Source organism: Saccostrea cucullata, unplaced genomic scaffold (assembly GCF_032062105.1).
Source record: "Saccostrea cucullata isolate Sc308-1 unplaced genomic scaffold, CSIRO_AGI_Scuc_v1 ctg715, whole genome shotgun sequence".
Classification (NCBI taxonomy): Eukaryota; Metazoa; Mollusca; class Bivalvia; order Ostreida; family Ostreidae; genus Saccostrea; species Saccostrea cuccullata.
In genome coordinates this window covers 90892-113292 of record NW_026921595.1, presented here as the reverse complement: position 1 = coordinate 113292, position 22401 = coordinate 90892, and the positions used below count along the sequence as shown (strand labels likewise).

The following is a 22401-nucleotide window of genomic DNA, read 5'->3' as shown; positions in this document are numbered from 1 at the left end:
CATGTAACATAAGATTAAATGTAAACTGGAACAAACCTATATTCTATGAACAAACTTCTTTTCTCTACGGTTGTATGAGTATGTATCAACTTTTTGTAAAATTTTATACGTTCCTTCTGTCGATTTCTGCACAGGTTTTTATCAAACACTTACATAAAAAAATCATTCGTCGAATTCGATAAATTCTGGATCAAGGGTCCCATCTTACACAAGATCTAGTGACTTCCACATCACCAAAACAAGTGGATCAAGTGGTGAGCTTATTTACTAATTTAGCGTCAAAAGAAAGACCTTAATTTGTCTCGCATTCCAAGTCTCGTCAAATGAATTGAACGATTCGGACATATTAAACTGAGGAAAAATATTATTATTTGCGAAAGATATTAGAATGGAATTACAAAATTTATAATCTAATCATTTATTATCATACCATCAAAACTTTACGCGTTATAAGAGCAGAAAACGCCAAATACGAAAAGTGCGTTAAAGTGCGTGATTGCGGGGCAAAGGTATATGCGTTAAAATGCGTGATTGCTGGGCAACGGTATATGCGTTAAAATGCGTGATTGCGGGGATGGGGGTTAATTAACAAGTTTGATTAAAAACTTTATTAAAGGACTAATATTAGCTTTTAAGAAAGTTATGACAAATTTTCACCGGCACAAATACAGCTTGATAGAGCCTGTAGCACATGGTTTTCCATGTAGGGGAAGGGGATGGGGGTCCGAAAAAAATATGAGTATTACATGTACATTGCTGTGCTACACGTGTACCATCAATTCTATTTCAATTTCCAATGATAGATTTATTCGGCATATATCAAGACCCTGTCGTTATAAATGGGTTAAATGTATCACAAAAGCCCGATTTTTTAAAATGACAAAACTAAAGGCTAATCGGAGATAAAAATTTTACAATTTTACTATAAAAGTACCATATAAGTCAAAGAAGGCAGATCATTGTAGAAAATGCGAACAAACATTCATGAATACATGTAGTTATACACTTTAATTTTTCCTTAATTAAATTTCGGTTAGAAACACATGCATATGGTCCACGTATTGCAGTCCTTTTTTAAAGGACAGCAACTTGTAAAACTGGATTAAATTGTTCTGTTTACTTTGATGCTGTTTATTGTAAACCTACCCGATTCCGTCTAATAGCCAACATTGTCCTGTTGCAAAAGATAATTTCTCTCTCTCTCTCTCTCTCTCTCTCTCTCTCTCTCTCTCTCTCTCTCTCTCTCTATATATATATATATAAATGCAAGACGCATATGCACAATAGTAACCGATACAACTTTACGCTCGAAAAGGTTAGAGGAATTTAAATCATATCTCCAAAAACAACATTATCCGGAGAATCTTATCAATGCCGGAATTGAAAAAGCAAAAAACATTCCGACTTCTGTACTACGAAACACTCGCCGCAAGGATGATAGTGAAAAAAGCGACATCCCTTTTGTTGTGACACACAATCCACGCAACCACAATATTTTAAGATCAGCCAGGAGATTTTTTCCCATTTTAGAACAATCTCAGAATCTAAAAGACATTATCAAGGAGTCTCAAATTATCAATAGCAGAAGACAGGCACCCAATCTGAAGAAAATCCTAACAAGAGCAAGATTTGCAACAAACAATGTCAAAGTCGTCAGGAAGTGCCGTGACCCACGTTGTGGAACATGTGAATATCTGGAAGAGGGAAGCGAAAAAACTTTAAAATGTGGTAAAAAATTAACACCAAACGCCAACATGACCTGTAAATCAGAAAATGTTATTTACTGCATAACCTGTCCAACCTGTGATGAAAACTACATAGGACAAACCGGCAAACTGAACGCACGAGTGCGAGTCCATAAACAACAAATTCGGGATCCTAGCATAAGGAATACGCCGTGCAGTGAGCACTTTGCTACCTGTGGAGAAGGGAAATTTAAATTATTTCCATTTTATAAAATGCACAGTGACTGTGAAATATCCAGAGTAGCAAAGGAGGACTACTTCATTAAACTATTTAACCCAAAACTTAACAGAAAATAATTACTTCATTTTTAACCTAAGTTAATTTTCTACATGTTTTTGGTTTATTTTAGTGATTGTAGCGGTGCGAATTATAATGCTACCTTTTAACGTTATTATGACGTCACAATGGACAATACTTGACGTCGTGCTTATGAACGTTACTAAGCAATTTTATATTTAACTTTTAACTGTCTGAAGAGCCATTAGGCAGAAAGCGCTAACAGTAAAAATGATTTTTCGAGATTTGTGATTTCTGACTTTTTTTCATTGGATATATATATATATATATATATATATATATATATATATATATATATATATATATATATATATATATATATATATATATATATACATCAGAAATAGTAACAAGAAAAATGAATGCACATGAATTTCTACATTTGCATTTGTCTTTAACTCAAAGCAACAAATATATAATACAATAGTAAATTACTGAAAATTCCAGTACCTTCTATTTCCATGACACGAGTTTCGAACATCCCAATTTCAGAGTTCAAAGTAAACTTGCAGAAAATGATCTTTAAGAGAAAAGGGAAAATGACAGTTAAAATACGGCTATTTCAAAAAATATAAATTATCCCTTATTATGGGTCTCTAATGTGGAATGCTTTTTTTCTAAAAAAATCTAAACACCTTTTTAACAACGCACAAATAAATGTTTGAAATTTTGAAAGATTTTCAGATGTTTTAGATGTTTAGCTATTTTTCCTTACACAACAAAGGTATTTTGAAATTCATTAGGTATTCATATCTTTATATTATCAAATATATGATAATGTCATTAATTGTATTTTCTGCTAAATTTCCTTCCACCACAAAAAAATTCCCTCATATTTTTGGCTTCTTTGTAGATTTTTAGCAATTGAATTTTGATAAATAGATTTGAAGTAAGAGGCTCTGTGTGAACTTTTCTAAAAATTTGACGGGTGACATACCTTAAGGTGAATTCGATCATTTCGACACCTGAGGAGTACAATATTAGATGTTGTATTTCGAAGGTGGCTAATCACCGAATTTACCACTATAACTTTTTATATTATGATAAAATAATAGTAAACTACTAACTACTTTTTTTTTGCTTAAACTTAAACGTTTTAAGGAGAAGTATCAAAGAGAACACACAAACATGTACTAAGTTCCGAACCTGGATACTGTACAGGGGCCTTAACCACTTCTGTGCCACAGGGCCGATTTTGGGCCGATCACACAGTTGCGTAGAGTGCCACGGGGCCGATTTTATTGATATGAATTGTGACATTGTATTTCTTTTACTTCTATTCAACGTAAATAATTATTGAACTTTTGCATCCTTTTATTGCATAAAATTAAAGGTTTTATGGCTTATTTGTAGAATATCATGAACATTTCGGGAAAATTTATGGATAAACAAAGTGAATTTCATACCAGCGATGACGCGATGAATTTTTGAAATAAATGAGTTGTTACTTATAATACCGGTATTATTACTATTGAATATGCTTAATGAACACGATTTCATTTCAAAGGTTTATTTTCATACTATTATAAATTCACTATATTGAGGTTTTACTCGTCCATTTTGCAGCAACGGTTAGGATCAACGTCATTATACGTAAATGACGTCATAATAACAAGTACGTGTAAGCCAAACCTTCAGAAAACGTTCCGAGTTTATAGATAACCAGTAACTCTTGAGGCATTTAGATTGATTGACTGATTGTTTAATTCCCTGATTTAATATTGTCAAGTGTATTTATTTTATTTTATTGCGTATGAACAAATTAAAATTTATTTCCTGTTTCGTTTTCTTTCCTGTGTTCGATGTATTTTTCGTAAGTTTCCTAAATGCAGATTTTACATACTGCTTCTCAACTAAAAGCACCTAAAAATGAAACATATTGAATAGATATTGAAACGATAACCAAAGCTTATAACTTCAAATGTTTGTTTTTACTTTAATTTTTCCGAAATTTTCATTTTAATCAATATTTTTTTTTTTTTTTGGTTCTGTATTGACTTTATTTATTACATACCGGTATAAATTTTAATATTTCATAGTTTTTTAACAAGACGCATGAATTCAATGTTATACAGTGAAAGGGGTAATCATGATCAGTTTGATATGACCATTTTTCTTCCAGAATTTTAATTGAAGATAATGACGCAATTTTATTGAAATATCTCCTGAGAAAATATACATGTACGGCAAATGAATGAAATTCTTTGTGTGACAATCTATTTTCGAAAAAGGTTGTGTTTTTAAAAAATTTTATTTTGATAAAAGGCTATTGATCTTTCTATTTTCATCGTGTAGGATATATCCTAAATATATTCCTTACATTAGTGTTTTAATTTAAACAGGAGTACAGATTATTTAGATTTTTGCTAGGGAAGTAAAATTTGCACCTTCTTCTGTTGATGACTACACAGAATCAAGTTTACGTGTACAAAAATACAAAGTGTTGTCATATATTTTTCTGATTGTCCCTTTGAATTAATGCTAATCAATGGCATGCATCGGGTTTAGATGAAATCTTGGGGACTAGGTAAATATAAAACAATTATTGAAAATTTATTTAAAACTGCATGGAAATTTGCCTTAAGCGCAAAATGGGGGGGGGGGGGAGAGAGAGAGAGAGAAATGAAAAACAAGAAGCAAAAACAATATATTAAAAGTGATTATTTTGATAATTCTAACTATTTTTTCAACTTTAAGAAGAAAGAACAAAGAAAAAAAAACAAGGGGAAAGCCGTCTTTGGTTTAGAAAAGAAATAAACTAAATACATGTATTTTATTATGGCAAATTACTATTTCATTTTAAAAAAAATGGGTGAAACTCGATCAATCCCCACCAAAACCCCCATCCGTTAGAGTACATGTACGTATGCGATTTTTTAAAATATCGACCTTCTCCTTACTTACTCGTGTGAGTTCCATTTACATTATGGAATATGAACATGTGTGTAGTTGTACCTTTTAAAACATTGTATAGACAAATACAATTTCATAGAGAGAGAGAGAGAGAGAGAGAGAGAGAGAGAGAGAGAGAGAGAGAGAGAACACAGTTACTAAAACATGTGGTTGGTTGTATACTGTTTAACGTCCATCTCCAGAATATTTCACTGATATGAAGACGTCACCATTGCCGGTGAAGGGCTGCAAATTTGGGCCTATGCTCGGCACTCAGGGCCATTGAGCAGGGAGGGACCTTTATCGTGCCACACCTGAAACATGTGATTAATTTTGAATTGTTTTGAATACATTATTTCATAATGCTTAAAACTTATTTATTGACTTTTTTTTAGTAATTCTCAAGTGTTGCTTTCCTCAGTTAAATTAGTATAGCATAAAGTGATTGAGCATTTTTTTTTTCGGGGGGTGTGTATTTTTCTTTAATTCAGGGGGGATGTTAAATCTCAATTTATTGAATAACTGTTCATGTTTTATTTTAGCTGCAATCATGTAGCCCTCTCCGATTTTTTTTTATCTGATGATATTTTTTGGAGAGGGTACCCCCCCCGGGGGGGGGGGGGGCTACATTATTGCAGCTATACTGTTTTATTAAACCACCAATTCTTTTTAATTATGTTAACATTAATATTTTTTTAAGATACAAAATACGAAAAAAAATGAAATTTTGTGAAGCCTCTTTTAAAATTTTACCAGGATGAGTTTATGTATGTTTAAAATATTTAATTTAAATCATAATACGATAAGTATAATTATTTAAATCTTTGTCAATGCCTGATATTCGTACACTCGGAATAGGGTTGAGACGGAAAGAACTGGGTCTAAAAAATTAACACACTGTATATTTTTTTTCCTATTAAAAGATCGCAAGTGAACTGGTGTAACTGAAAAATATATTAAAGATAAATAGGCTTCGTTCGAATATTGTAAGCTTATAATAAATCAATAGGAAGGATTAATTACCAAAAATTAAGGCGATGTACTAGCATATGAATCATTAACTTTAGTGATCTAATGGAGGGCGATTTTCATAATTTGTGGTAGCTGCAGAACTGTAGCTCTCTGAAAAATATCTTGATAGACTGGAGAGCTACAGTGCCTTCCATTGAAAAAGCTATATATCTATTGTGCACAAAAAAGTGCGCTCGGTTCTATATTAATTCTTCAATTTCTCAACTAAATTGCAAAAATTTAAATTTCAAAAAAAGTCCTTACTCCTCTGTCAAGTACTCTCGTGGTTGATACTGGTACGAAGTGTGTTGGACCGAAATATATTGCAAACCAAAATGACAGCATAAATGGGCTAAATTTTTGACAATCTTGTGGAAACAGTGAAAGAGTATGTTAGAAACACACAGTTAGTATTTTTTTGAGATGACAGTTTTAAAAACATAGAGAAATAAATCAAACAGGTCACTTGTTTGTGGGCAATAAATATATACAGTTTTTTCTGCAGCTATGGAGTAGACCATCTGGCAAAAAATGCAGTTTTAATTTTTGTTTAATCTTGTATCAAAAGAAGCATGGAACTGGATACAAAGCTGATAGACTGCAGGCAGGTAACCTGAGATGTTAAGTTTTATAAACTATTTACGATTCATCAGTCGATTTTTTTGGGGGGGGGGGTCTCTCGTTTTGAAATGTTCCATTTGAGTTATTAAATATCTATATTTATAAAAGTAACGAAAAACCAACCTTAGGAAATACATTGTGCAAACCGGGGGGGGGGGGGGGGGCACTTTTAAATGGTAGAAGGAGAGAGTCGTGTATTCGGAAAAACTTTAACCAAGACCCCCTTTCCCTTCCATTCAAATACATGTTTGTACCCGGTACACAATATATGTTTTTCAAGTTTGAGCTGGTTGCTTCTGACTTGTATCCCGCTAAAAAAAAAAAATCTGAAGTCGCCACCGATTTCTAAAAATATTGTAAATATAAGGACAGACCGCTGTTTGAGGCCGGAGAGGGCTTTAAATGTTTTAAAAATGAAAAAGAAAATACGCTTTACCATTATTCATTTTAATTTTCAAGTTTTTACCAAAGAACATTTGTCACTGCACACGTTAAATCTAGAATATGCATCCACTTGTATAATGCTTCAATTCTAGCAAAACACAATGTACATGTATTTCATTTACGATTAATATGTACTCTATACCGATTGAAAATTAAATAACAGTACTTATAAGGGTTGAGGTAAATCATTCACAATTTACATGGGAAAAGAATAGAGGCATACAAAGTGAGGACTGTTCTATTTCCGACTCTCAGTTTCCAAAATTCGTACATGTACTAGAAAACAATTATTTTCAAAAAATACACAATGAGAAATGTCTTTGACACATTTGATTTTTCATTTCATGTGTTTAATGGCATAAAGGTTTGGCGTGTCAAGAAAACAAAAATATCCTAAAAGTATTTGAATTCTCTAAATAACAAGATATAGCAATAAAATACACGCGATTTGTTTTAGATTTTTAGCCGGGCTCATTGCTCGAAGAGCAATGCCCGGCTATTGCGACAGTGATTAATATCTTGATAAAAGCGTTAACTTTTATATTACACGGTCTTCTTATCAGTGTAGAGTTTCAGACTAGCTGGTTTTTGTTGGGGTATATCATTTTTTTTCTTTAGAAAAAAATAATAAATTTCATACAGAATGCGTTTAGAGTACTTTTATATTTAAAACAATGTATTTATTTTCCGTATATTGTAAATACATACCAGTATGCAAAATGGAAGATTTACCAATTCATATATTCCGAAATAATTTTGATGGCTATAATACAACCATCTCCACTACCTATACTTCACAGTAAATTAACCAAATTATTAATCAGTGCGTAATTTAATTTAAAAAATAAGGAATCGACCGTGCAGCCGTGTACGTGTTGGAGATAACGTTATGTTCAGACAACACAATTTTTTTAAAAATGTCTCTTTCTTTAAATATAAAAAATACTTTTTCTCAGATCATGCGCTGAAACAGGATCTTCCTCTGTTAAAATTATACATAAAGCAGGTGCGATTTACGTCATTGATACGTTAACCCGCAATTTTTAATAACGTCACAACTATTGTAACGTCATTTACATGTGACGTTACGTTTTTTGGCAATTCAAAAATTTACGTTGGCAGCGAAAGGGTTAAACATACTGGAATTTGGAAGAAAATATTGTACAAAGCTCATCAAAAAAGGTACAGAAACTGTACAAAATAACAACAACAATTCTTAACTATGGATTAGATTTATCACATAATTTCAAATTGACAGAAGATTTAATGGTTGCAAGCAATTTTAGCCTCTTTCGTGATTTGAGAAGGGTGGTCATCTTCAGAGTAACAGATTATATTCAGCAAAAAAGTAAGTAAATTTAATTTCAGCTTTTCGTACCTGTATTTGATTAATTATTAAGTTTTGTCTTTGTGAACTGAAAGATAAATGCTGCTAAATATCAAGAATGCGTCTGTTCACTTCTGTATGGTTGTAATTTTTTTTTTTTTGGGGGGGGGGGGGGGCGATGGCTATAAATTTTATTTCGCCTGTGTTTGTAATTTGAAACGTATTGTTTGGCGTTTTTTAAGGTTGAGCTTGTAAAAGCCCGGCCAAGTCTACGTATTGACCTAATATTTTAGTACGAGTAGTCGCATTGACATTAAACCCTAACTTAAATGATGTGTTGTCCATGGTATTTGGGGTCAAATGATCGTTACTATCATTGTTGTATTAATTTCAAATCCCACACAAGTATTGTACCTGCACTCTCTTGATCTGGCTGTTCTGTGATCCCGTTTGCTTCCGTTCGGGGCACTGATGCCGGTGATGACGTTGTTTACTACCTCTATAGGAGTATGGTTGTTTGTGGTGACTGTGCCAGTGGTTTGGGGTGGTGCCGATGATATGGCTGTGGCTGTGGCTGCTGCTGGTCTGGACTATTCGACTCTCGATATTTCCGTGGTTTTATGTTTTGCCTACAATAATCTCTACACGTGACAGTTTTTTAATAAACGTTAGCGATTAAGCAATTTAGATACTAATATTTTCCTCTATAGATGATTATTTTTTTTATACATTTTCCTGTTCTGAACTTAAATATTGAAAAAATGCGATTCAGAATGTCCTACTTTCCTCGGGCTTTGTGAATGGAAATTTTTTAACTTCGGCATTATATTTTTTGTCATCCACCAAGAATCATCGCAAATCCCGAGAAAGTAACACCTTACCGTTATCAAAAAATAAAAATTTAGAACGTTACCGCCTATCTTCTAATAAAAAAAATGTTTTCCATTTCTTGTTGTTTTCCTACGTCTCAGCCTCGCTTCATCATGATGTAAATGGACGATAACTCCTCCAAAAAATGTAGAGTTGCAATTTTGCAATAAAAGATTAAATAATAACTGCGTCTGCGATATAAATTTTGATATGCACAACTACTAAAAAGTTCTTTATCCACGAAATCAAATCCCAAAGAACCAACGTTTTTTCCTCAAACCACGAAAATTTGAACCCTAGGAAATATGTGATTTTACAGTACTCTACAAAGCTCATCAAAAAAGGTACAAAAACTGTACAAAATAACAACAAAAATTCTTAACTAAGAATTATATTTATTACATATTTTAAATTGACAGAAGTTTTACTGGTTGCAAGCAACTTTAGCATCTTTCATAATTTGAGAAGGGAGATCAGATTCAGGTGAATAGATTATATTCAGCAAAAAAGTAAGTAAATAATTTCAGCTTTTCGTGCATTGTATTTGAGTAAGTGTTGGGTTTAGTCTTTTTGAAATGAAAGATAAATGCTGCTAAATATCAAGAATGCGTCTGTCCACTTTTGTATTGTATTATTATTATTAATTTTTTTTTTGGGGGGGGGGGGGGTCAATTTTAAATTTAAGTTCCCCTGTGTTTGTGATATGAAACGTATTATTGGGCGTTTCTGAAGGTTGAACTTTTAAAAGCTCGGACAAGTCTACATATTGGCCTTCTACTATTTTAGTACGAGTAGTCGCATTGACGTTAAATCCTAACTTAAATGATGTGTTGTCTAATGTATTGGGGGTCAAAAGATCGGTTTTATCATTGCTGGTCATAATTTCATATCCCACGCAAGTACTTTTACCTGCAGTATCTTGATCTGGCTGTTCTGTGATCCCGTTTGCTTCTATTATGGGAACTGATGTGGGTAATGGCATTGTCATACCTCTATGGGAGTATGGCTGTGTGTGGTGACTGTGCCAGTGGATTGGGGCGGTGCCGATATTGTGTCTGTGGCTGGCGCTGGCCTGGCATATGGACTATTCGACTTTCGATATTTCCATGGTGGCATTATTTATTTTTTGCCTACAAAAATCTCTACCTGTGAAAGTTTTTTATATTATTATTATTAACGTTAGCGATTAAGCAATTTAAATAGTATATTTTCCTATATTTATAATTATTTTGTATACATTTACCTGTTTTAAACTAAGATATTGAACAAATGCGATTCGGCATGTGCTACTTTCCTCGGGCTTTGTGAATGGAAATTTTTGAACTTCGGCAATTATATTTTAAGTCATTCACTAAGAATCATCGCAAATCCCGAGAAAGTAACAACTTACCGTTTTCAAAAAATAAAATTTTAGAACGATACCGCCTATTTTCTGGTTAAAAGTTGACGTCTATCTCTTGTTGTTTTCCTACGTCTCAGCTTCGCGTCATCATGATGTAAAAGGACGATAATTCCTCCAAAAAATAGAGAGTTGCAATTTCGCTGTGTAGATTAAATAATAACTGCGTCTGCGATAAAGACGCAGACTGCGCTGTGATATGCAGATAATTTAAATAACATAAAGAAATCTATGTATTTACACCAAAGAATTTAACTTATTATAGTTCTTATGCACACTTTTTCGTTGGATTACAGGGACAACATGTAACAACGTCATGTTAACATGTACACAATATGTCAATTCTCGATGGGGAAAAGTCTAACTAACATGCAAAAAGTTATTGTTTTAGACTTAAAATGCATCAGATGAAGAAATAACAATGTCAATTTATTAAATAAATTTGCTGTTGATCGAGGAGACTCAGTGTTGACGGTAGCGGATGATAAATTCTGGACTTTAGCAATCGTATGAATGCATCTAGTAGGTCAAATGGTGAAAAAAATTCATTAATTGGAATTTCAAATACATTTATCATTTATGAGATCGGCATGTTTTGTATTCTTTGCTTCGTCATTGTTGTTCCAATAAGCCGACCAAACAAGTTTCTAGTTTGAAAACTTCCAGTAATGGAAAAAGAAAGTATTATAGTAACAATTCATTTACTTTAAAAAGATTTAAACACTGATTTAAAATAAACTTACATGGAAAACATTTCGAATCATTTAGAGGAACATATCCACGCCGACGGACGCATGTATTATTCTGACAAACCAAGCCCGATTCCATAGAACACTGCTCATGTCGCTGGCATGTGTCGTTTAATTTCAAATTTCCTTATGAAAAAGAACAGAGGTACTCCATTATATTGTATGTGTTTACTTGTGTTAAATTAAGTATTTAACCTATTTTATCAAGCAGTTTAATCTTATTTTTCGTTGTTGTTCAAAAGTGACGGCCACGAGGTTACCTCACGGAAGACAGGAAAAATACATTTTGGAAAAAAAAATTAATGAAAGGGTAAACATTACATTTATTGACTGAGTTTTCGAGGAAAATGTGTTTTGTTGACCCTCGAACCAACTGTCTGCCTTCGGCCTAATGAATGCAAATGATATTAATCTCTACCCATTCTGTGACGTAAGCGGTCCAACATCTCACTCAGCTGTCCAATACCCATTTTATGCCCGATCAGCAAAACATAAGAAATGTTAGTCTTTTTTCGTATAGATTTGTATAGGAACAAATTCTAAGAGGTTTAACAAAATTCTTTATTGATAACAAACATACATGTTAAAGTCATCCAAAAAAAAAAATTAAATTCCCTTTATACTTTGTCTTCCTGGTTGTTATTTATATTTGTGATTGATTTATTACAAATATGAATAAGGTACTAAAGTATTATATCCATAATGGATTTATTTTTTCCAACAATCTATTGGAATTCTTATGGGTACAAATTGCGCTCCGTTATTAGCAGACTTATTTTTATATTCATTTAAAGGAGAATTTATGCAAAATCTTATGCGTGAAAAGAAGAAAACACTTGCTGTGGCCTTCAACTCGACATTAAGATATTTCGACGATGTATTGTCAATTAATAATGGTAATTTCAATTCCTACGTCGATATGATATATCCTGGTGAGCTTGAAATAAAAGATACCACAGAGTCCGACACTTCTATTTCATACTTGGGTATTTTACTTGAAAAAGACACTTATAGTAATCTAACAACCAAGCTACTGCAAAACTCGGTCATAACGAAGTCACGGGGACCTATGAAATTACTTCGCTACATCCGTAATTTGTTATAACCGTATAAGAAATTCATTAAACATATTCAGCTGGAGATCCCAGATGACTTCGCAATATCCGTAAATTGCAATATCCATGTTCGGACTAAACGAGTTTTTCTGTATATGATAAACGTGATGACTTTAACTTTTCTATCGTCAACTTCCCTTACTCATGCAGCAATATACCTTCATCACCTGCATACGGAGTATATTTATCTAAGTTGATTCGATACGCAAGAGCATGTTCTACCTATGAACAATTTCTAAACGAAGTAAATTATTGACAAGCAAGTTGACGAAACAAGAATATCAGCAGTTTCGTTTAAAGTAATCATTTCGTAAGTTCTATGGTCGATACAATGACCTTGTCAGAAAATACAAATTATTACTGAGTCAAATGCTGACTGACGTTTTTCATATCAATTGTTAGTCCATTATTTATACACTGAATTGGCGACGGATTTTTTCCGTTATTTCCTGATCATGACAAAGTGCACACGGCTGGTGTGACCGGTCGGCAGGGGATGCTCACTCCTCCATTGCACTTGATCCCACCTCTGATGTTTCGGGGTCCATGTTTCCTCTGCTCTTATTTTGTACTGTTGTATGGACTTTGAGATTGAATATTGTTCGTTATCTCCATATCCTTCTTCAAATCTCAAAGATATAGATTGAATGTGTTGAACACGTCGATATCTTATGACGTTGCTTTAAAATTACGTAGATCGCTTATGACTAAACAATCAACTTATGGTCACATGACGAACGTGTTTTACAGAGAAATAAAAACGCGTTGTTTATATAGTTTTAATTATTTACCTCAGGTATTTATTATTTTATGGTTTTATAAAAAGTTGTTTGTGTGAACATGCATGAGAAATGGAATCAAAACGTATTGAGTTTCCGGATATGAATAACAATGCCTAAAAGAATTAATAAATTGAGCAATTTTAAAAGAAAAATGGTCTTAGAAAATATTGATTTTTAAATTGCATCTTTACAAAACATCGACATTGTCACATATCATGACAAAGATCCACGATATCAGCATTTTGCAAGCCTTCTTTGTCAAAATTCTAAATCAGGCAATTCTGATACTTGTGGCACTTTGATTTGATACTACCATATTTTCATTCTTGCAAACCAGGGTCCCGAGTCTACACATTGCAGTTAGACCAAATGCAGCGTGTTGACTTAGAACCCCTGGCTTGCGAGGATGTCCTTTCTTATATACACAATTTTTTTTCTTCGTTTAATCACACTGAAAATTAAACAAATGCTGAAAATTAGATGAATTTTTTATTTGTTTTTTCATGGCTAAAATATTTTGCGACCGATTTGATGCTGTGCATTAATTTAAACTTTTAAATTTTGGATCATTTTAAAAGGGGCCATTTTTCAATGGGTGTCAATTTTTTATAGGACTCACACATAAACTAATTACCCTGGCATGGGGCTATTTTTCTTCGAAAAATGATTTTTTTTTTTAAACGGGTGGGGGAGGGGGGTCATTTTCCGTCGTTGAAAATTACCCCCTCCCCTAGTCATTATTCAATGAGAGTCATTATTTCGGCTTTATGTCGGCATTAAAAAAAATGGCGTGGCGAGTTAAATGACGCAAATAAATATTACGAGATGCCAAAAAGACAAATACTCAGTATTAAGTCTAAATGTACAGTTGTTATATTTTTATGATATTTTATTTTTGTAATTTTAATTGATTTAATCAAATTGAGCCAAAATTATTCTACTTTTGATGTTCCTAAAATATTGTCAATATAGATCCTAAAATGTATTCTACGAGGCAATGTTTAACAAGTTTTCGTGTGTTCAAGTGCATTGAAAATAGAATGAATTGGATATATTATTTGATATGTCGGTTTTAACACATATCCCTTGAATATCAATTCATTTTTTTTGGGGGGGGATAATTTTTTTCAGAGAATTTCTTCTTTTGTTTCTAGAATTTAAAGCCGAAAGAAACTTCCTGAAAATTTTAACAAATTTGTTAATACGTAATTCATGACAGGCTTCAAAAAGCATGTCCAAAAGTTTTAAAGACAACATCAGAAAACAAATCAATTTATCTTTTAACAATGACTTCAATATAAGATTATATTCTATAGCATAACCTTATGTCCGCTGCCATTTTGAAAAACTTATTTAAAAAATCGTTTAAAGAACGGTACCAGATGTTTTCCTTTTCTTCTTCGTTAAAGCGTTATTTTCGAGCATTTGCGAGAACATTTTTAAGAGCCCTAAAATGGCCTTCACAAAAAAAATGTTATTTTTTGTTTTAATTTTTCATTTTGATTAATATCCTTATTTGGTCCTTTTATCGTAAAATAAAATTCTGCTACTTTAAGTACTTACCCTTTAAACATTTATTATCGAATCCTATATACCCAGGCCTGCATTTACAGATGCCGATATTTCCCGTCAATGAACATTTCTTGGATTCTTCTGTACAGTTCTGGTTTGATGAACACAAAATTTTTGAGCTGTTTACTGCAATGGAAATGTTGCCCACATTTTATAGGAAATGTTTTCTTGTTTATTTCTTCCATCTAATCTACGCCTTTTATCCATGTAGTGCTATGAATTTTAACATGTAATATCAGTGGACAAAAAACTAAAAAAAAAATTTAAAACTTCCAAAATATTTTATGTTAAATGGATCATTCAGGCGTGAATGATAAGTTAAACTAGCGCTGCTACGAAGTAAATTATCCAAATTCTGTCACTATACTATAAATTAAATCCCGCTGAATCCAGAGTAAGTCAAAATTTGAAAGAATAATTTAAAAAAAAGAAATGTTTTGATATCGAACGTTCTTCAGGAGTGTTTGTGATCTGGAGCATCAGATTAAGAGACATCCCATGGATACAATGATGTTGGGATAGGAACAAAAGTCTTCAACGGAGATTTTAGTAATGGATATTGCATCTCTTTACATTTGCATGTGTTATAGAAAGGGATGTGCATAAAATGAAGAGATGACTACTACGTTTAGTTACATGTACAATATAACTAAAATGCTGGGGTAATATACGATCGATGATATCCGTAATGTGATCAAGATCAATGGTCAAATAAGCTTTTAGCTTATTAATATTGTTTGTTCTTTAAATTTTTTGGCTAAAATTGATCTGTCAGTACAATAAATATTTCTCAATGAAATGTGCGAATTTACACATTTCTGAATTTGTTTTGCAATTAATTTCCAATGTCCTCTCATCTTTTAATGAATCAAAAAAACTGCATTTCCTTTCGATTGTCATTATATCCTCGATCCATCGATTGATTCTTAGATCTATAAATTGTAAACGATACTGGGTTTTAAATCCCCCTTGTGCTTCTTCTAAGTTGTTGATTTTTACGCGACATTTTCTTGGACAAAAACTTGAGTCTGGAAAAAAAAGAAAACAGCATTTAAAATAATAATTATGATTATACATCGTAATACTTTAACTACAAAGAAAATTCCTATTACACAAAGATATTTCATAATGATATCTGCATTGCGACATCATAGAATTTGTTAAGTACTGAATATATTTGAGAAGACAGTTTTCCCGAAGACTTAAGAGTCATTCTCTGTAAGCATCAAAATGGGCTGGAAATTGAAAATCACGGATTTTGCTGAAACTTTGTGAAATAGTTACATTATAGGCCCAATTTACAAAAATATTATTAAAAGTGATCAATTGGTCTTGTTTCCATGGCAACCAGGTTACCTATTTTTTCACATAGTGGTAAATACCTAAATTGATATTTCTTCCCATTCATGTACATTTGATTAAACAAAGGTGATTATTCTTATTTTTTCCTTTGAGATAATTTGTTATTTGTATTTTCTATTTTTAAAAAATGAAAAAAAAATTTTGACTTGCTGTTATATGCCAAATAACATAAAAAATTGCTTTAAAAAAGGGGGGTTAACCATAACAATGTGTACAAAAAACGCAGGCACTGGTGGAATATTTTGATGCTCTGAATTTCACCTTATACATTTATGAAGAACATATGAAAAAACTGGAGAGGTATTATTTACTTTAAGAAAATAAATTGATTGTAAAGTTTGTAAAAATCTCTAAATTTACACATATTTTTGACAAGAGTTATTTCCCCTTTCGGAAATCTTTTGCTTAAATCAATGAAAATGAAAGTGAAAGTAAACAGCAGAAAACGACTTTGAGGAGTAAATACTGTCTGTTTTGGATATTTTTAAGGGTTTTAATCAAACTTGTGAAGTATTTAACATTACCCATAGTTAAACTTTTAAATGATTGCTTAGGCTTTACTGTGACTGAGAGATACATGTTTGTGTTTAACTTTAGATGTGATAAACTTTAAAATAGATTGCATCCTATGAAATTCTTGCCTCTGTGACAACAAGTACTGCATCATTGGAAAAAATTAATTAAAAACAAAGTAACATCAGTTAAATATACTTCAGACCTATTACGGCGGGATAATAAGGTTGTGATGAAGAAATATACATGTCATTAAGAAGATCACTAGGCAAGTACCAATGAAATATTTACCTCGTACATTGAAAGTTGCACATATTTTGTATGAGTTTATTGATAATAGGGTATGCCTATTTATTTTAAAGAAAAAAACATTAAAGTAACCGAAGCATAAATAATGACATGATTCTAATTATATCAATAATTTATAGTATAGACATTCTATCAGATGTTGATGAAAATAATATAAACCATCTGTTGATAAAAATCTTTTATGTAAACCTAATTAGACTAAATTAATTCTGTTTGCATGATAAAAGCTAAATACCTCATAACAGCTTCTGTGCTTGAAAAAAAGGGGGGGGGTAAAAAGTTATTGCCATGTAAGGTATTTCATCAATTTTTAAAAAAAATTAATTTCATTTATACATTTAAGTTTATAAGGAAATACGGAATTTTTCAGTTGAAAGGAGTTCATTTTACGTGCATGCAGAAAATCGGGATATGTAAAAAATATGGTTGTTGTTGAAATAATGGATTTATGTGCCCAAATTATACCAGAAAAAAAATTATATTTGATTTTGTCATATTTTATAAGGACATCTCAGTATTCCACTTATTACAGACTTTATGTTCTAAAAATATTTCTAATAAGCTTTCCAAAAAGTGTTAGATAAAAATAACTTATTTAACTTGAAAAAAAATAAATACAAATAAATTAACCCCCCCCCCCCGCTTTGTAACATATTGGAGGGGGTGGTGGTTACATTCCCCCCCCCCCCTCACTCTAACCCCCCAGAAAATTTTTTCAGATTATTATATTTTTCCTGCCATATTTCGATGAGGTTCTCTGTAGACTGAATTTCAAAAGCTTGTAGGGAGTTCAATCCCAGGGGCATAGACCCGACGGATAGTGTTATGGAACAAATAAGAATCGCGGTGGTTTGCATCATTATATACTTTTAATCTAATTGCACTTTCCTTACTACTTATTTTACCCTCTGTGTCTTAATGAGGAGGAACAAAATCTTTAAATAACATACTGAATTTTGATTGTCATTCTTAATGTGTATGAATCACGCTTATCTCGGCTGGGGAATCTTCAACAATTTTTTTTTTATGTACGGAAGGACAGACACACGAATAAAGAGGAAATGGACATCAGAGATTTAAGAAACTCAAATGTTACTCACCTATGCCACAATAAATGCCTTAGCAAACGCGGTGCTAAAATTTCAAGCATTTTCAATGAATAGTGATACATGTGTAATTGCGGAGAAAACTGCAATTAAATATTTGCTACGTTCAGACATACAGGCAGCCAGACAGACAGACGAACAGACTGACACACAAAAGTAAAGCAGTATACCCTCCTCTTCTTCGTAGCGGTGGTATAATAATTCCTTACAAAAGGAACAGCGAAAGATCATTTCAATAGCAGCAAAACAAGTCGAATTGAGGAGGGGGGGGCACTCTTGATATGTGCTTGTCCTACTTAAACTAAGAAGTGCATGTACACGTTAAAACATATTATATATGTTTCAATTAATGAAGAAAGTTGCTTCCAAAAGATCGGTCATGATTTTATGTCGGTATTTATTGTTTCCATGAAAAAAAATACCGCTGCACTAATTCAGATACATGTTTATGTCAGTTTAAGTTTGAGTTCATCTGTTTTTGTCCCTGTAAATAAATTAATTAGAAGTATAAACAAACATTGGTGGCAGTGCTATGAGTTTTGTGTACTGGTACATCAATTCTTATTTGGATCATTCCTGAATATTTGGTTACCATAGCAACTGTTTTTTTTTTATTAAATTATGAATTTATAGTCTTTTTTCATTTTAGTGAAATGAAAAGGTTTATGGAATTTATTTTATTGAAGAAGACACATAATCGTGCAATAAAGCAGTAGATTTTGTATATATAAGGATATGGAAATAACGAACAGTATTCAATCTCAACGTCCATTAAACAAATATACAAAACAAGAGCAGAGCAAACACGGACCTCCGTAACATCAGAGGTGGGATCAGGTGCCATGGAGGAGTGAGCATCCCCTGCTGACCGGTCACACCCGCCGTGTGCTCATTGTCATAATCAGAAAATAACGGAAAAAATCCGTAGTCAATTCAGTGTATAAATAATGGACTAACAATTGGCATGAAAAACGTCAGTCAGCATTTCATTCAATGATAAATTGTATTTGCTGACAAGGTCATATCAATGAAAAAGGATTTTCTTGAACTATTGGCTGCCATAGCAACCATTTAAAAAAATAAATTATGAATAGCTATTTTGATATTTAGTGAAAAACAATTAAATTTAATTCATTTTACTGAAAAGGAGAAAAAAAATATTGAATGAAGCTGTGATATTATTTGTTGTATACTTGTCAGTATAACAAAATTTGTGAAAGCAACCAATATAAGGAAGTGTTCAAAAAATATTTGGTTACCATAGCAACGTGATTTTAGACGCTTGAATTTTTATTTATTTTTCTTTAAAATGTACATTAAGTGAAATAACAAATATAATAAGTGTTGTCTATTTAAATTTGAAGAAATTCAATCATGCACCGAGGACACAGATTTGCATAATGATAACGTCAATAGCTATATGATTTTTCCTGACTTTTTGGTTGTTATAGTAACAGATTTTTTTGTTTAATTTATGAACTTACATATTTATAATAATATTTTAAAATTATGATGTTGAGTAGTGTGATTTGGTTTACTTTTGACCTTTTTTAATGTAATGATGTACAAAAAGGAGCCAAATGTTGAATCTACAAATTAATCCAAAATCTCCATAGCAACCATTTTCATTTTCGTTTTATTTTATTTTAAGAAATAATACCTCTCTAGAAATTTTATATTTTGTTGAGTTAGGAATGACCTTTTCAGTGATGGTAGTTGTTTGTTATGGGTTGCCCGCGTTTTCTTGCTACTATGCTTAGAAAATGCCAAAAATTGGCATTTTTTCAAATTTGTAAAATTTTGAAAAATTCAAACTTTTCACTGGAACACAACTCTTTTATGTCCAACTACAGAATAATTTCATCAGTTGTGGTAGTTACTCCGACAAATAGTCTACCAGAGTAGACAACAATTAAATCTGTAAATAATATACAGAAAATAGAAATTTATGACGAAGATGGTATACTTTCAGTAGGTTGCTCTGTATTTTTGGCCTCAAAATGGTGGTTTTGGTAACCATGGCAACCGGGACTCAAAATAAAAAATTAACCCCAAAAATGTTCTATACATGGTGTTTCTACATTGCATGCAAAAAATCAGCAAAATCTGTGATGTACCATTTCCAACTTTTTTCTAAATTCTTTGATTCTTACAGAGAATGACTCTTAAGCCGTCTTCCTTAATTTATTATGCTCCTATGAGGACGAAAGATGAAAAAATAAAACTGGAGGGAAACTTTCCAAGTATTCAACTATTAACAATATTTTACATGTAGAAAAATCTATAACATACCAAAGAAAATGAAACTAATCACTATATTTCAGCAAAGAATTTTAAACTTCAAAGTTAAGATAACATACATGTAAAACGCCATTAATTGATATAAATAACCTGTTTGAGTCAAAGCAATTCCTACTAAATACTATTTTTTTTAAATACAACACAAGGAATCATTCTTACATTTTATGGCTATTTGATAACATCTTTTTTACCTGAAATATTCTCTATTTAGGCCGCCTTAGGTGGCTTCCTTACCTGGGGTTGAACTAATTTCATTTGCTTACCTCCTTCAAGCCACTGTTTAGCTTCTGTCAACGTAAACTTGCATCCTTTATCTCCCCAGGCAAGATCAAACAACTTTTCAAGGCACACTTCACTAGAAGGTAAATAATATATATTTTGTTTCAAAAAATTTAATCATCAGCTGAAATTTTTATGTGATTTTCGTTATTAAAACAAAAGAATATTTTATGTTGAAAACTAATAAAATTATACTAAATCCTTAAAAAAAGAGTATTTCATATCAATTAAAAATGACGAATTCAATTTGGTATCTTGCATCTAAACATACTAAAATAAGAGATAAACACAAAGTGAATGTTTTTGTATTTAAAATTCATCTATTTTAGGCTTTAATGATACAAAATGAAAGTGATTTCAATAAGGTGCACAAAATTATTATCCTCTCCATATACTAGTCTAACAACTGGTTACATATTGCCCGTGTGGCGCAGGATGAGCGTGTGTCGCAGAGTAAGAAGTTGATGCTAACATCGTGGGTTCTAATCCCACTGCAAGACGTTGCTTCCGGTCCTTCGAGTGAGATTGTGTGAATTAATGTCACGTGCCGCAGTAGGCACTGCCTCATAAAAAAGATCATAAAAATATCTCTTACTGTTCAACGACTCTGAGTGCTGAGTTTAGGTTTAACTTTGCTGTTGCGATGTAGGGCGATTTGTTAAAAATTCTTGAAAGGGACTTTAAACAACAAGCATACAAACAAAAGGTAACTGCTAGGAATTGTTCTATCTTCCAGAAACAAGAAAGTTTTTTTCTTATTTGGGCAAATTTCACTTGAACAGACACGCTTCACTATCCTTGTACCTTGGATTTTCAAAATTATTAATATGTATGATTTAGATACTCATTCATTTTTGACTTCCACACGAGAAAAGAAGTAAAACTAAAAAAGCAACATGTTTTAAAAAGCACTTTAGAATGACTTTTCAGAATTAGCAAAATTTGATTTTTCAGTAACGTTTGCATGCAAGAATATATCTTTTCAATAAGTATTCTAGTCTGATATAACTACAGAATTATTCACATTGGTTTCATTAGGCCATCAACTAAAGTATTTCTGTATGTCTTCTGCCGAATGACGGACTAAAAATTACCTGACCCATTGCTTTTGTCAATCTACACAAAAGAGTTATTCTTTTATTATTTCTCTTTTATTTTTTTTTTTCATTCCACAGTTTTCCTATCCATCAATTTATGAATTTACTTAATATTCAGAAGCGAAAAGTGTGTGTTTTTAATAATCATTATTCATATTTTTTTTCCCTATTGAGCCAGGAGAATATGATTATACTTATCACATACATGTAATTATAATTGATATTACTTTTAATTGTCAGCTTTAAATTTTGTATACATACCTGTTTATGTTGTATGCTGAACAACCATAATGCAGAATCAAAGATTTAAGGAACCCTGAAATTTAATACATGTTATTAAAATATGATTTTATAATGTAATGCTTTATGGTAAAATAGGTTGGCTATGAAGCCAGTCTGCTTAGTAACTCCCTCCCCCAAGTCCCTGAAATATAAAAAAAAAAACACTTAGCTGAAAATATTTTTTAATATACACGGTCTGCATAGCAGGGTATTTGTAGTAATGAACTTGTCAATATTTTTATATTTTCGAGTAAATATTGGATATTTGAAACAACGTAGTGTGCTATTTTATTACAAAATCCATCTAATATTACACTGAACATGTTG

General features: G+C 31.9%; 1 protein-coding gene across 2 annotated transcripts in view; it reads right to left on the bottom strand.

Annotated features, from left to right (window-relative positions):
- Positions 1 to 22401, bottom strand: part of LOC134260413 (uncharacterized) — a 47792-nt gene that overhangs the window by 23333 nt on the left and 2058 nt on the right. Inside the window, exons 2-5 of one of the 2 annotated variants that reach the window (XM_062742976.1) lie at positions 22054 to 22108; positions 20680 to 20771; positions 15638 to 15853; positions 14817 to 14951 (exon numbers count right to left, since the gene is read on the bottom strand). In XM_062742976.1, the coding sequence (XP_062598960.1) occupies positions 14817 to 14951; positions 15638 to 15853; positions 20680 to 20771; positions 22054 to 22108 (498 nt within the window). The remainder of the gene's footprint in view (positions 1 to 14816; positions 14952 to 15637; positions 15854 to 20679; positions 20772 to 22053; positions 22109 to 22401) is intronic. The other variant, XM_062742975.1, reaches the window with a different exon arrangement.